A 12,061-nucleotide genomic window follows, 5' to 3' on the forward strand; every position below is an offset into this window, starting at 1 on the left:
GAAACATTAGTATATCACAGGAGCATTTTTCATTGAAAATTTCTATTAAAAAATTACTCCTAATGTTTACTGTTGAAAATTTAAATTAGGATTCATAAAATATGGTCAATGAGACTAGCTGTTTATATATTTTGAAATTTGACATCCTCTGATGCAGTGTGAATTGAGTATAGTAAAGAGTTTTTCCCAGAAGTTAGGAAAATCCATGTGTTTCTAGGTCTATATAGAGTGGTGAGATTGTAATACATGTACTGGGAAAAGAAGTATAGTATAACATCTCCTAATACAGCATCACTGAAAAGCACTATGATAAACAGTATGTATCATTGACTCTGAGACTTGTTTCTTCCTAACTGAACTAGAGAACCGGGAAATACCAGAAATCTAGTCAGCAGGGATATTAGCACTATCTTCAGATGGATGGACACATTATTTTTCTTTGTTTAATTGTTCTCAGTGCCTTTGCAATAGCCTTCCTAACAGAGGGCGGATGTTTATTTCAAGTCTTTCAGGAATATAAGAAGCATCAGTGAGTCAGTTCATGTTTAAAAGTTGTTCTGAAGGTGAAATGCATTGTATAATTTCTTTGTGATAACAGCATTTATCAGCATTATTAAAATATAATCGACACAAACTCATGCATTTAAGTATTTCATTCAGAGTTTTGGCAAATTTACAGAATTGTGCAATCGTGACCATAATCCAGTTTTAGAACATTTCAATCATCTTAAGAAGATCTTGTGCCTGTTTGCAGTCAATTCCACTCCCACAGCCAGCCCCAGGAAGCCACCCATCCATTTTCTATCTCTACATATTTTACTTTTCTTTATATTTCCTATGAATGGATTCATATGACATGTAGTCTTTTCTGTCTGGCTTTTGTCACTTAGCATAATGTTTTTGAAGTTATCTGTGTTGTAGCATGTATCAGTAGTTTGTTCCTTTATGTTGCTGAAAAGAATTCTTGTATAGATATAACCACATTTTATCTACATATTTATTAGCTGGCAGACACTTTTATTATTTTACGATTTAGGCTATTATGAATATGCTGCTATGAACATTCAGGCATAAGTTTTTGTGTGGACATATGCTTTATTTTCTGTTGGATGTGTACATAAGGGGCATATGGTAATTTTATATTTAATTTTTTAAGAAACTGTCAAATTATTTTCAAAGTGACATTCCCACCAGCAATACACCAGGGTTCCAGGTTTTCTACATCCTCACCAACACTTGTTATTACCTGACTTTTTGATTATGAGGATTCTAGAGAAAGTGAATTCATATCTAATTGTGGTTTTAATTTTATTCTCCTAATAACTAATGATGTTGAGTATGTTTTCTTGTGCTTATAAACCAATCATATATCTTATTTGGTTAAATAGCTATTCAAATTTTTGCCTACTTTTAGATTAGCTTTTTTGTGTCATTGAGTTGTTAGTTTTCTTTATTCTGGATACAAATCCTTTTCTATGTATATGATTTGTATATGCTTTCTTCTAATCTGTGGCTTGTCTTTTCATATGCTTAATGCTATCTTTTGGTACTTATAAGTTTATAATTTTGATGAAGTCCTATTTTCTATTTTTTTCTTTTATGGATCTTGATTTTTTTGTCATATCTAAGAACTCACTACCTAGCCCAACTTACAAATATTTTCTCTTGTTTTCTTCTGTAAGTTTCAGAGTTTTAATTACATTTAGACCTATTATCTATTGTGAGTTAATTCGTGTATGTGGTATAAAGTGGCGTCCAAATTCTTCTTTTATCCATATAGATAACCAATTGTCTCACCATAATTTTTTTGAAGACTCTCCATTCTCCACTGAATTTTCGTAGCATCTTTGTTGAAAATCAATTGACTCTAAAGATAATAGTTTATTTCTGGACTCTAAATTTTGTTCCATTGATCTACATACATACTTATGCCAGTACTATATTGTCTTGATTATTGTAGTTTAGTAATAAGTTTTGAAACCAAAAAGTATAATTACTCCTACTTTGTTCTTCTTTTACAAAATTATTTTGGGTATTCTGGGTATTTGGGTATTATTGCATTTACATATAAATTTTAAGTTTAGCTTGCCTATTTCTGCAAAAAAAAAAAAAAGACTACTGAGATTTAGATAGTGATTGCATTGATTCTGTGGATCAATTTATGGAAAATTCTTAACTAAACAATACTCAGTTTTCTAATCCATGGACACAGACTGTCTGCATTTATTGTATCTTCTCAAGATCTCTCAGCAATATTTTGTGTATAGAATTCTTAGACTAACTTTGTTAAATTTATTACTATTTATTCTTTCTGATGCTATTTTGAATGGACTTGTTATCTATGATAAATTACCACTATTTCTGACAATTTTTAGGAGTGTGTTTTCCTACTCTCCAATCCAAGTCATGCCAGCCCCCCTCCATTAGTGAAGCTTCCGGTGTTACTGGCTGGCTTTGCACTAGGAAAACTGTGCTGACACAGCTGGGATTGACGGGAGCAGCCCTCAGCAAAATGCCACAGACTCCCACTGTTGTTGCCGAATAGCCACTAGTTGTTCATGAACAAGTACTTCTAAATTTGTCGCATGCATTTGATCTAGTGCCTTAGTCCTAAGATGGTTGTTTTAAACAATTGTTTCCAATTGTAATACTGTTTTTGGAGATAGGATTTGCTAAGCTTCTCATTTTGTCATTCTAGGAGTCCCACCCCCATCTATCCGATAACTTCTGAATGTAGATACAGCTTAAGGGAAACTGCCTCAGAAAAATTATCCCGCACTCTGACTATATCAAATGGCCTGGCAAGTTTCCCTTATAAATTGTGATAAAATTATCAGTTTCTCACCATTGATATAGAGTTATACTATTTTCCAGATGTGTGTATGAGCAGTTATTCCTTTTTCTTCCAATGAATGCCAAAGTAAGTTTTAATTTCCAGGAAAAAAAATATTTAGTTTTATGAGGATACGGTTTTTCTTTGTGTGTAAGAAACAGTTATTATACCATTCATTCAACCACATGGCACTGGGCATCCTTCACATAAAATTTAAAATAATTGTTTACTATAGACAGGAAAATAAGTTTACTTTGAACTTTTATACTTACTGTCTTCTCTCTCTAACGTGAAAAGTACTCTTTCTTTGTATATTCATATGCTTTCACTGTGACCTGAGAATGTTTCAAATTATAAATACCCTCATGTAGCATTTAAAAGTACTACACCAGAATGGTTAAAATTTGGAAAACTTCTGATTGAAAAAAACTTACTCTAGGGCATAATTCTTCTATTGGAGGTCTATTCTACACACGATCATTTTTCTTAATTATTTCTGGTATTTTGCTTATCATACACTGACCTTCAAAGCTATTTATTTAAAACTCTTCTCGGAACTCTCAGTCTAAGAGTGAATTGTCAAAAATAATTAAGAAAAATGGAGGTATATTCCCCTGATATAGAAATATATCTTTTCTAAAATGTTGCTGCTTTTAACTGAATTTAATTTAAAGTCATCTCAAGAATTATGACGCTATTAACTGAACGATTCCCGCAAAAGTAAAAACATCCAGAGCTTTAGACTAGATAGTAATAAAGAGAAAAATGTTCTTCTCATGCAGGTATTCTTTTGAATTTCTCATAGTTCATGGGAGACCATTGCTATACTCACCTCACTACGATTTACAAACATTCTTAAGAATTCGAGTAGTTTTTCAAGACATTTCCCTACCATATAACTTATGCTTATTCTTACCCAAAACAAAAAGAGAACAAAAGAAAAATTCTCAAACCAAATCTGAATTCTCCTTGGTTTCTCTGACAGAAGTTAATACAAGATGTCTAAACAAAGCTTGGTCTTTAGACAATGGACACCACTTACCGTCTTCCAGTTATAACTGGCAAGATATCATTGGATTTGGCTTCAATTATTTTAAATGCTACTTTCTTCAAATCAGAAATGCCAACAGCCATGTCCTCTAGCATTCCAATTTCATCACCTAAACAATGGAAAAAGTGCCCAGTTACAAACATACTATTTGAAGAAAATGTCACTAGCTATACTATACTTCCCTGCTGGAATTTGTTCTAGCATTTGAGTGAATGAGTTTCTGAATGAAGTGAATCCATTCTAAATGCTTTTCCTGGGAGGCCGAAGGTTTTCATCAGTGAAATAAGAACCATTTCAATGGACTTCAGAAGTCAATGTACCCTTTGAGGGAAGGAAGAATGTACACATTTGCTGAGAGGCTGGAGAGAGGTTTTAACCCCTTTGTGAAACAAAGTATTGTGCATATTTCTTTCCATTGGCAGGGCTGGTATTTAATTTCTAGAAATAATAGAGATGGCTGAATTGATGAACACTGATGCAGGTTCATGTTAGTTCTGTATCTGTATATGCTGACAACTAAAGCCTGAGAAGGAGACAATTAAGATTTTAGAGCATCACTTTCCAATAGAAACATAATGTCAGCCACATATAGAATTTTAAATTTCCTGGTAGTCATATTTTTAAAAGCATAAACTAAAAAAGGTGAAATTAATTTTAATAGTATCTTTTATTTAACCCAATATATCCAAATGCCATTTCAACCATAAATCAATATAAAAATATTATTTATTAATATAATTTTTTACTAGTCTTTGAAATCTGGTGCAAATGTCTAGTACACATTGATTTGGACTAGACACATTTCAAGTACTCAATAGTCCCAAGAGCCTACTGTATTGAACAGTGCAGTTCTAGATATTACAGGGATGAGACTTTAAAATCTAGTCACTGAAACTATGTTGGCAAAGAGCCTTTTATATTAAAAAAAAAGCCAGATGGCTGCTCAGGAGTCCACTCTGAAATAATCCATAATTCCATTTTCAAAACATAATGGGAGGCAAAAAGAAGTTACAAGGTGAATGAATGCAAAAAAGTCAAAGTTACATTATTTTTGTAATACTTGATGAAACAAAGGTTTACTTCTCATTTTTATGTTTACCTGAAAAATGTACGGGTTAAGAATTCTACAAATAGGAACGTGATTTTAACATGTGCTAAAGCAGTACTTACTGTATGTACTTAGCAGTCCTTCATACTGCACTATCAGCCCCACAGTGTGAAGCTGCTGTAGGAAGCCGGGGTCATGCAAACTTGTCTGTAATTTGATGATAAAACCACAAACCAATCCAGCAAGCTTGGAAAAAAAAAAAAACAAACAAAAAAACGATTGAAGAAATTTACTGTGGTCAGTAAACTTATTAGTTTAATTTAAAAATATTTTAAGACATTTGAGACATCACAGATTATATTCTCAACCATAGGTAACAAAACTACTACTAGTTATAAATGCACATTAAAACAAGTTGACAGTATTTGGTCTAGCATCTCTGTGTGTAAAAGTCTTGGCAATATTGCAAAAGGGGAAAGAATGTGGATTTTAGAGTCAGGTTGATTGTCTTCAAGTCTTGTGTCTACCATTTCTAACAGTGAAACCATAAAAAGTTATTTAGCACTGCCAAATCTTATTATCACTATTTTTTGCACACGTAGAATAAAGATAATAGTACTCATTTCATAGGGTCATTAAAAGGACACAATGAAGAAACATATGTATAAGGCAGAGATGACACCTGACACCTAGTTAGCTCCATTTGCCACTGGACCATCCATGAAGTAGTGGGAGAAAGGAACAGTTTGGTTAAAATATCCCCTATGCCTGGAATGTTTAAAAAGAGAGGGCTTCTGTCTCTTTCCCTCCATGTGCTCTGTCTATAAAACTCAACCATGGGGGCGAGGGCCGGGTGGGGAGAAGGAAGCCACTGGCATAGCCACTGTGATGAAGACTGGCCGTCTTGCCATTATAAATAGCGTTAGGTGTAGGCAAAGGCCATTCAAGCCTTAAGTCCCTGAAAACTTATAAATAAAATAAGAGACCACTGTGAAACCTTGTCCCAGGACTCATGGGGGAACTTACAAACAGGGGGTTGTAAACAGAACCCCTTTGCCAAGTCCTAGCTCATCACCTGCAGTGCAAGGCAGCAGCCCCTTCCCTTAGTCTGCATGTAGACACCAGGGCATAATACAGGGATGGGCAACCCTTTTCTTCACAGACTTCATGGACTGTGAAACAGAATGTACCTTCCGGAGGCTTGGCCATTTCTTTTCAAGGGCAAGTACTTAAAATCTCATAAACAGTTTCCATGTGATATTTCATTCGTATGTATTACGAATAACAAAAATGGGGTACCAAAATTTTAGGAAAAGCATCTTTTGAAAAATAAAACTGCCTAAATAAGCTCTCTATTCTCATCAAGGATAGAATGTTAACAATTCAGCACTGTTCTGTACTAACAACGACAACAGGTACCTACTGCTTGACTGAAGACGATATCTCTTCTTAGCGTCAGCATCAAACACTGGGGCAGGCTGTATGCGAGTTCCTGCAGGAGCACAAATGTCAGGGACTGCTTGGCTCTGTTCACCACTTCTCCCATGCAGTCCTTCAGAGTAAGGATGAGGGGGTACAACTGTTCATACCAGTCCTCTGGGGGGAGGGGGTGTGAGAACAGTGGGATAGATGAAGAAAGGTCTTGGAATATGGAACCAACTTATTTATTCTTGCAGTGAAATTATGCATACTCTTAAGGATTCACAAAAATTAGATTTGAAGCTGCCCACTGGATCTCCCCACATGGATGCATTTAACATATTTATAGTAGATCGCCTGTCCTCTCTGCTCATCTCTAATCTGTGGACAGCCTGTATCATAGTGGCTGGTGCCACCAAACTCTTCTCATACTAGAAACGGAAGTTTGCGCTGCTTCTTCTATAGCTTTCACATTAAATTGGTCATTAAAATAGCTCTACTATTGTAATAATCCATTAAACATTGATCTTCCCCTTTGCCCATTCCCATCACCATTTATTGCTGTCCCCTGGATCACCTCCTAGCCCACTCCCTTCCTCCAGGTATTCTCTGCTGAAATACCTTCTCAATAGTATGGCTCAAAGGACCTTACTCATCAGTTTGACTCCAGTTCCATCACTCACTTCTCAATTCCTTCTGTGTTTTTATAAAACCACTAAAGTCCAAACTCATGAAAGATTCTCAGTTATCTAACCTCTACCTATTTGTCCAATCTCATTTTTTCAGAACTTCATTTGCAGTCCTGAGTCCCAATAAATTGAACAACATGTATTTTCCCAAACTCATCCTGCCCTCTCATCTCAGTCTTTGCAAATCCTATCTCCTCTCCTAGAACACTCTTTTTTCTCTATTTATCTTACTGATAAACATTTTATCTTCTCTGCAAATTCAAGTCAGAATTTCTCTTCCTTGGGAAGTCTTTACTGATTTCTTCCTTACTTCCCTTCCCTGTTCCCTGAAGTTTGAGTTGAGGTGACTTCCTTTTGTGCCCATAGCTTTTTGTCCTTACTGCAATAGGCCTATTCATACACTGTTTTCCTCTGCAAGAAACGGAGCTCACTGAGGGCAAGGAATTTATTTTTTAATCACTGAATCCCCAGAACCTAGTATAGTGCCCAGCACACAGTGGATAAGCTTTAATTGAATGAGTAAAGTTATGGTAAATACAACAAAAATTTTTAAAGATGTAGACAAATATAAGAAAGTTAAGTTTTTGACAGTATCTGGGATTCAAATAGCTTTTCTCCAAATGGAGATGCAAAATTACAACCATCTGTGCTAGTTATATGTCTAGATTTCTAACATGAATCAATTATACAATTATGACATTGGTATGATATAGACACAATTCATATTCTATTTCAGTTTATTTGGAGATAAAAACCCTGGCAAATGTCAAGTATTATAAATTCTGGACTGTGTAAATCCCATTAATATATAAATAAATTAACATAGGATGGCAAATATGATTTAATATGAATGAGTGCACACTGCAAAATTAATTATGAAGCAGGATCTGAAATGATATAATCTTCTCAGCACTAAAGTGTAGGCATCATTGTGAGTGATGTGAGTGGTCAATAACCAGTTAAGACCTTGAAAGAGTAATAGGGAACAATAAAAAGAATCCTAATCACTATTGTACCATGCATACTGTCACTTATTTATTTTATGTTGTGGTGTAATAGACTAGATGAAATAAACCGAAATGGTTGAAAGGATAACTAATGACCCCAATGTAATAAAAAGACACTCTTATTAATATGCTATGTAAATGCCTATGTGATGCTATACTGTAAAATACACTAGTAACACCAGGAATTATTATTTTGAAACTATTGTTTAAGCTATTATAGGAATAAAAAACATTAGAGAAAGGAGAATTCAATGAAAGCCTATTAATCTATAATAATTTAATAAAGAATATACTTACAAGTAGCTACGATAAAATGTGCACGATGGCTCTATGTAAACGAGCATTGGTTAACTGTTAGTTCTTATGTCCTTGATATATGTAGAAGGGTAAACAGAGGTACCTTGGACTCACTTTCACAATGAAAGATACAGAAATAGGTACCAAGAATGAATATCCTATATTCCTATATTGTTTTCATATTTGCATATTATCTCCCACTCTCCCTCACTCTCTTATTGAATTGTTGTTCTAAATATGAATGAGTCGACTAATGCACACACACACACACACAGAAAAACACTAGGAAAAAAAATTCAGTAAATTGACCCAGACTAGGTCTTGAAAGATAACAGACTGAAACCTGATGGTGTTTTGTGCTTAGCTCTGCGAAGTTTCTGCTAAAGAATTTCCTAACATAAAATAAAGCTTGTGTGCAGTAGGTGGCGCTGCTTCATCAGGGTGAGTAGAATCAACACTGTCATTGATGTGCATGAAAGCAACTGATTTTTACTTTTTTACACATTTGCATAGTTCCCAAAGAGCATTCTGCATTAAGTGGTCAATAACTTGGTCATGAATATGATATGCTCTGTTTAGTTAGAAAATAAAAAATTAACGTAGATCTCCTCCACGTTCTTTTCTTGAAAGATATTAAGTGACAATTCAAATGAAATACTAGTTTTCCTTGAAGGTCTTTAAAAGAAGACACTTTGCAGATTTTGCTTACTGGCATAAGAATAATTTCATTATTCACTTCTGAATCTATGCTCATACTCATTTAACCAGTTGATTCTTAACTTAATCATAAATTACAATTAGATAACTAAAAACAAAACCGAAAGAGTCTGATGTCCATTCCCACAAGAATAGAAATGGAAGCCTGGAAAAAAAAGGAATATTCTGACATTCTAAATCTAGTAATGCTGTTAGATACTTCTGATATACCAATATTCCAGTGTCTCCATTTAGTATAATTATATGTGCTTTTTATGGCTGAAATTTAAGGAAAATGACAATATAAGTAAGCATTAATTATGAATGAGAAAATTGCAAATTTGTGAGCAAGGTGAAACGTCTTAAAGATAGTAGTGAGCCTTCTATGAAGAAATGTAAGCATGAAAGCTAAAAATAAATGTATTTTTCTAGAAAAGAAACAATTAATTTAAATCCAGCAGATAAAGGAAAATTGCAATGGCAAATGCAAATTGCAATGACTACAGGTTTTCTTCTCTGTTATTATTCAGTCAGTATAAATCTTGGGTTCTGAGATAAACACAGTGGGCTATGACAGGCCACAGCAAGGCTGAAGTCGGTTCATAAATGCCCTTTTTGCTCCAATGAACATCCCAAATCATTCTCACAAAAGTGTAGCACATGCTTTAGTTTTCTCTTTAAAAGATGGTTTTGAGCAAAGCAGAAAAGATCTACCTACTGATAGCCTGGAGACTGTTGCTACTTGCCCCTAATCTTAGTGTCTCGCCATATTTCACGATTTGCATGGGGTTTATTTTGTCCTCCTGATAAAGTTAGTTACGTACTGATAAGGATGAAAAGAGTGTGGTGTGCATTCTGCATTATCTAGTCAAAGTAAGAAATCCTGCAATGCACACATTCACTTTTCTGAGTTTAGTGTCTTCAAGTGTCAACTGAAGTTTTATATATAAATATATATATACATATTTAAGCGTGCACATAGGTGCAAACACACACACACACACACACACACACAGACACATGTATTTGCGATATACCCAGGAAGCTGGAGAGCTAAGGGTGCGCCAGGATACAGCCCCAACACCTCTCACAAGAGCTAACTGGCCTAGCAGGCACGTAAGTGTGATTTTATCCCCCGGGCTTCTCTCAGTGACAGAGGAAAATACGAAGAGAATGTTTTAGTGTCTCTATAAAAAACTTGCTGAGACTCCTTAACCCTCAGACCAACAAGCAGAGTCTTTCTTCAGGAAAACATAAAATGCATGTGGCTTAGCCGAGCTTTTCCTGAGCTTTGTGGAGTGTGCTGGAAGCCATCCAAGCGGAGCCTCTGTTTTTCAGCCCCTTTCTTGCGTCTCCAAAATATTCAAGTGAAGCTCACTGAAGGATTCAGAGAACAACTGCTGGGCGCCCCCTTCACCTCCTCCACATGCCATCTATTTCCTGTACAGGATGTTCACGTCCTCCTGAGCTCAATGGCTCTCATGTTACTCAGGAGAAAAATAAAAGAGCCAAATATCAACCAACTGTAGCAGTGCGTAATGCTTGCTTTCCAATTTCTGAGCCATTTTCTTCTCAGGTGCTTGGTCTTCTTTGCTCATTTAAAATAATTAACTTCACAAAAGTTAATTGTAGCCATTGTTATTTTTGTTATCACAATGTTTCAGACACAGAAAAAAGAAAAGCTAAAAGATTGCACATCCATTAAACTATATGCAAAGATAAGAGAAGAAAGATTTACCTAAGGTAAGAAGATGATCAACCGTGAAGCCAAGCAATTAGAATGGCCTTTAAGGAAGGTGAGAAAATTCCCACGGTTGTGAGGTGAACACAATCTAAACCCACAGCCAGCAGGGCTTCTGTGCTATGCCTAAACTCCTGGTAGCACAGAAATGGCAAGGGGTTCATGGTTGGGGCATTGTTAGTGGGGGATATTGATATCCTGCTCAGAGAATTCTTGTTGACCCTGAAGGGCCTATGCCCTACACCAACCCAGATATGGCTATCGATGTGCCCCTTCTGAGTGAAGGCCTCGTTTTTCAGGGTACAATTTTACAGTATGAACATCACAACATCAGGGTCAGTTAATAATGAGGCTTTCTCTGCAGATACTTTGTCAGGAAACTCCTTTGTAGGAATATAATATGTGTGGACAACTTTGGTTATAGACCTAGATACCTGTGCATAGGAGACCCCTAAATAACTGGACACATTCCAGGGATATGGGGCAAAGAAACTAGACTAATTCCAGACTACAGATGAGTAATCAGGGAAAGAAAAGCACCTGTTGAGACTCAGCTGCTCCAGTATTTTCCCTGTCCACTCACAATGTCCTTGCCCAAGCCTTCCAGATCCTTTCCCTCTCATTAGGCTCCACTGCCTGTGGAGCCTCCACTGTCTCTGGTCTAGGAACTGAAAAGTCAACTGGAATTTATCTTATTTTAACAAATGCTAACTTGTCTTCTTTGTATCACCAGCCCGCTCCTTTTTCACTGACATCATGAGAAGGATACTCATTGGCTGGACAAATAAGATGTCTTCTATATGAGGTCTCATGGGAGATGCTAATATTTAAAGCTCATGGCCCCTACTCTCAAAGAGCTTAAAATATAGAAGGGAAGGTAGGAGGTGTAAAGGAATACCTACAGTATAAGGCGGTATGGTAAGTGCTGTAACAGTTGGGACAGTGACAAGACAAGTTTAAAAGAATAAGAGTTTAGAGACAAAAAAGTTCATCTCTGGTAAGAAGACTGCATTCACTCATGGTTGTGGCATTTGCTGAACACTTGAAAAAAGTCCTGTGTGGAGAAAGTTCAGGGAAGGTTGCATGGCCACAGGTCGTGAACACCTACAAAGCGAGGTTTTGTAGAAATAGAGTCTGGGAGGGGTGTTTGGTTTGGTAATGCCAATTCCCATAAAGGGGTGCCATAAACTGAGCAAGGGAGCAATAAGGAGGAGTGCTGGAGGGAGGAGAGAAATGGCTGAGAAGTCTGAATGATTCAGAGTAGGCAGGAATAAAGTGGA

The 12,061-nt window shown here is 35.9% G+C and overlaps 1 protein-coding gene across 6 annotated transcripts in view; it reads right to left on the reverse strand.

Moving 5' to 3' along the window:
* Positions 1-12,061, reverse strand: part of INPP4B (inositol polyphosphate-4-phosphatase type II B) — a 336,633-nt gene that overhangs the window by 67,394 nt on the left and 257,178 nt on the right. For 4 of the 6 annotated variants that reach the window (XM_069492951.1, XM_069492953.1, XM_069492952.1 and 1 more), the window contains 3 exons: positions 6,356-6,528; positions 5,055-5,178; positions 3,876-3,993 (listed from right to left, as the gene is read on the reverse strand). The exons of the other annotated variants lie outside the window; for them this stretch is intronic. In XM_069492951.1, coding sequence (XP_069349052.1) covers positions 3,876-3,993; positions 5,055-5,178; positions 6,356-6,528 — 415 coding nt within the window. The remainder of the gene's footprint in view (positions 1-3,875; positions 3,994-5,054; positions 5,179-6,355; positions 6,529-12,061) is intronic. 6 annotated transcript variants of the gene reach the window in all.

Source organism: Eulemur rufifrons, chromosome 18 (genome assembly GCF_041146395.1).
Source record: "Eulemur rufifrons isolate Redbay chromosome 18, OSU_ERuf_1, whole genome shotgun sequence".
Classification (NCBI taxonomy): domain Eukaryota; kingdom Metazoa; phylum Chordata; class Mammalia; order Primates; family Lemuridae; genus Eulemur; species Eulemur rufifrons.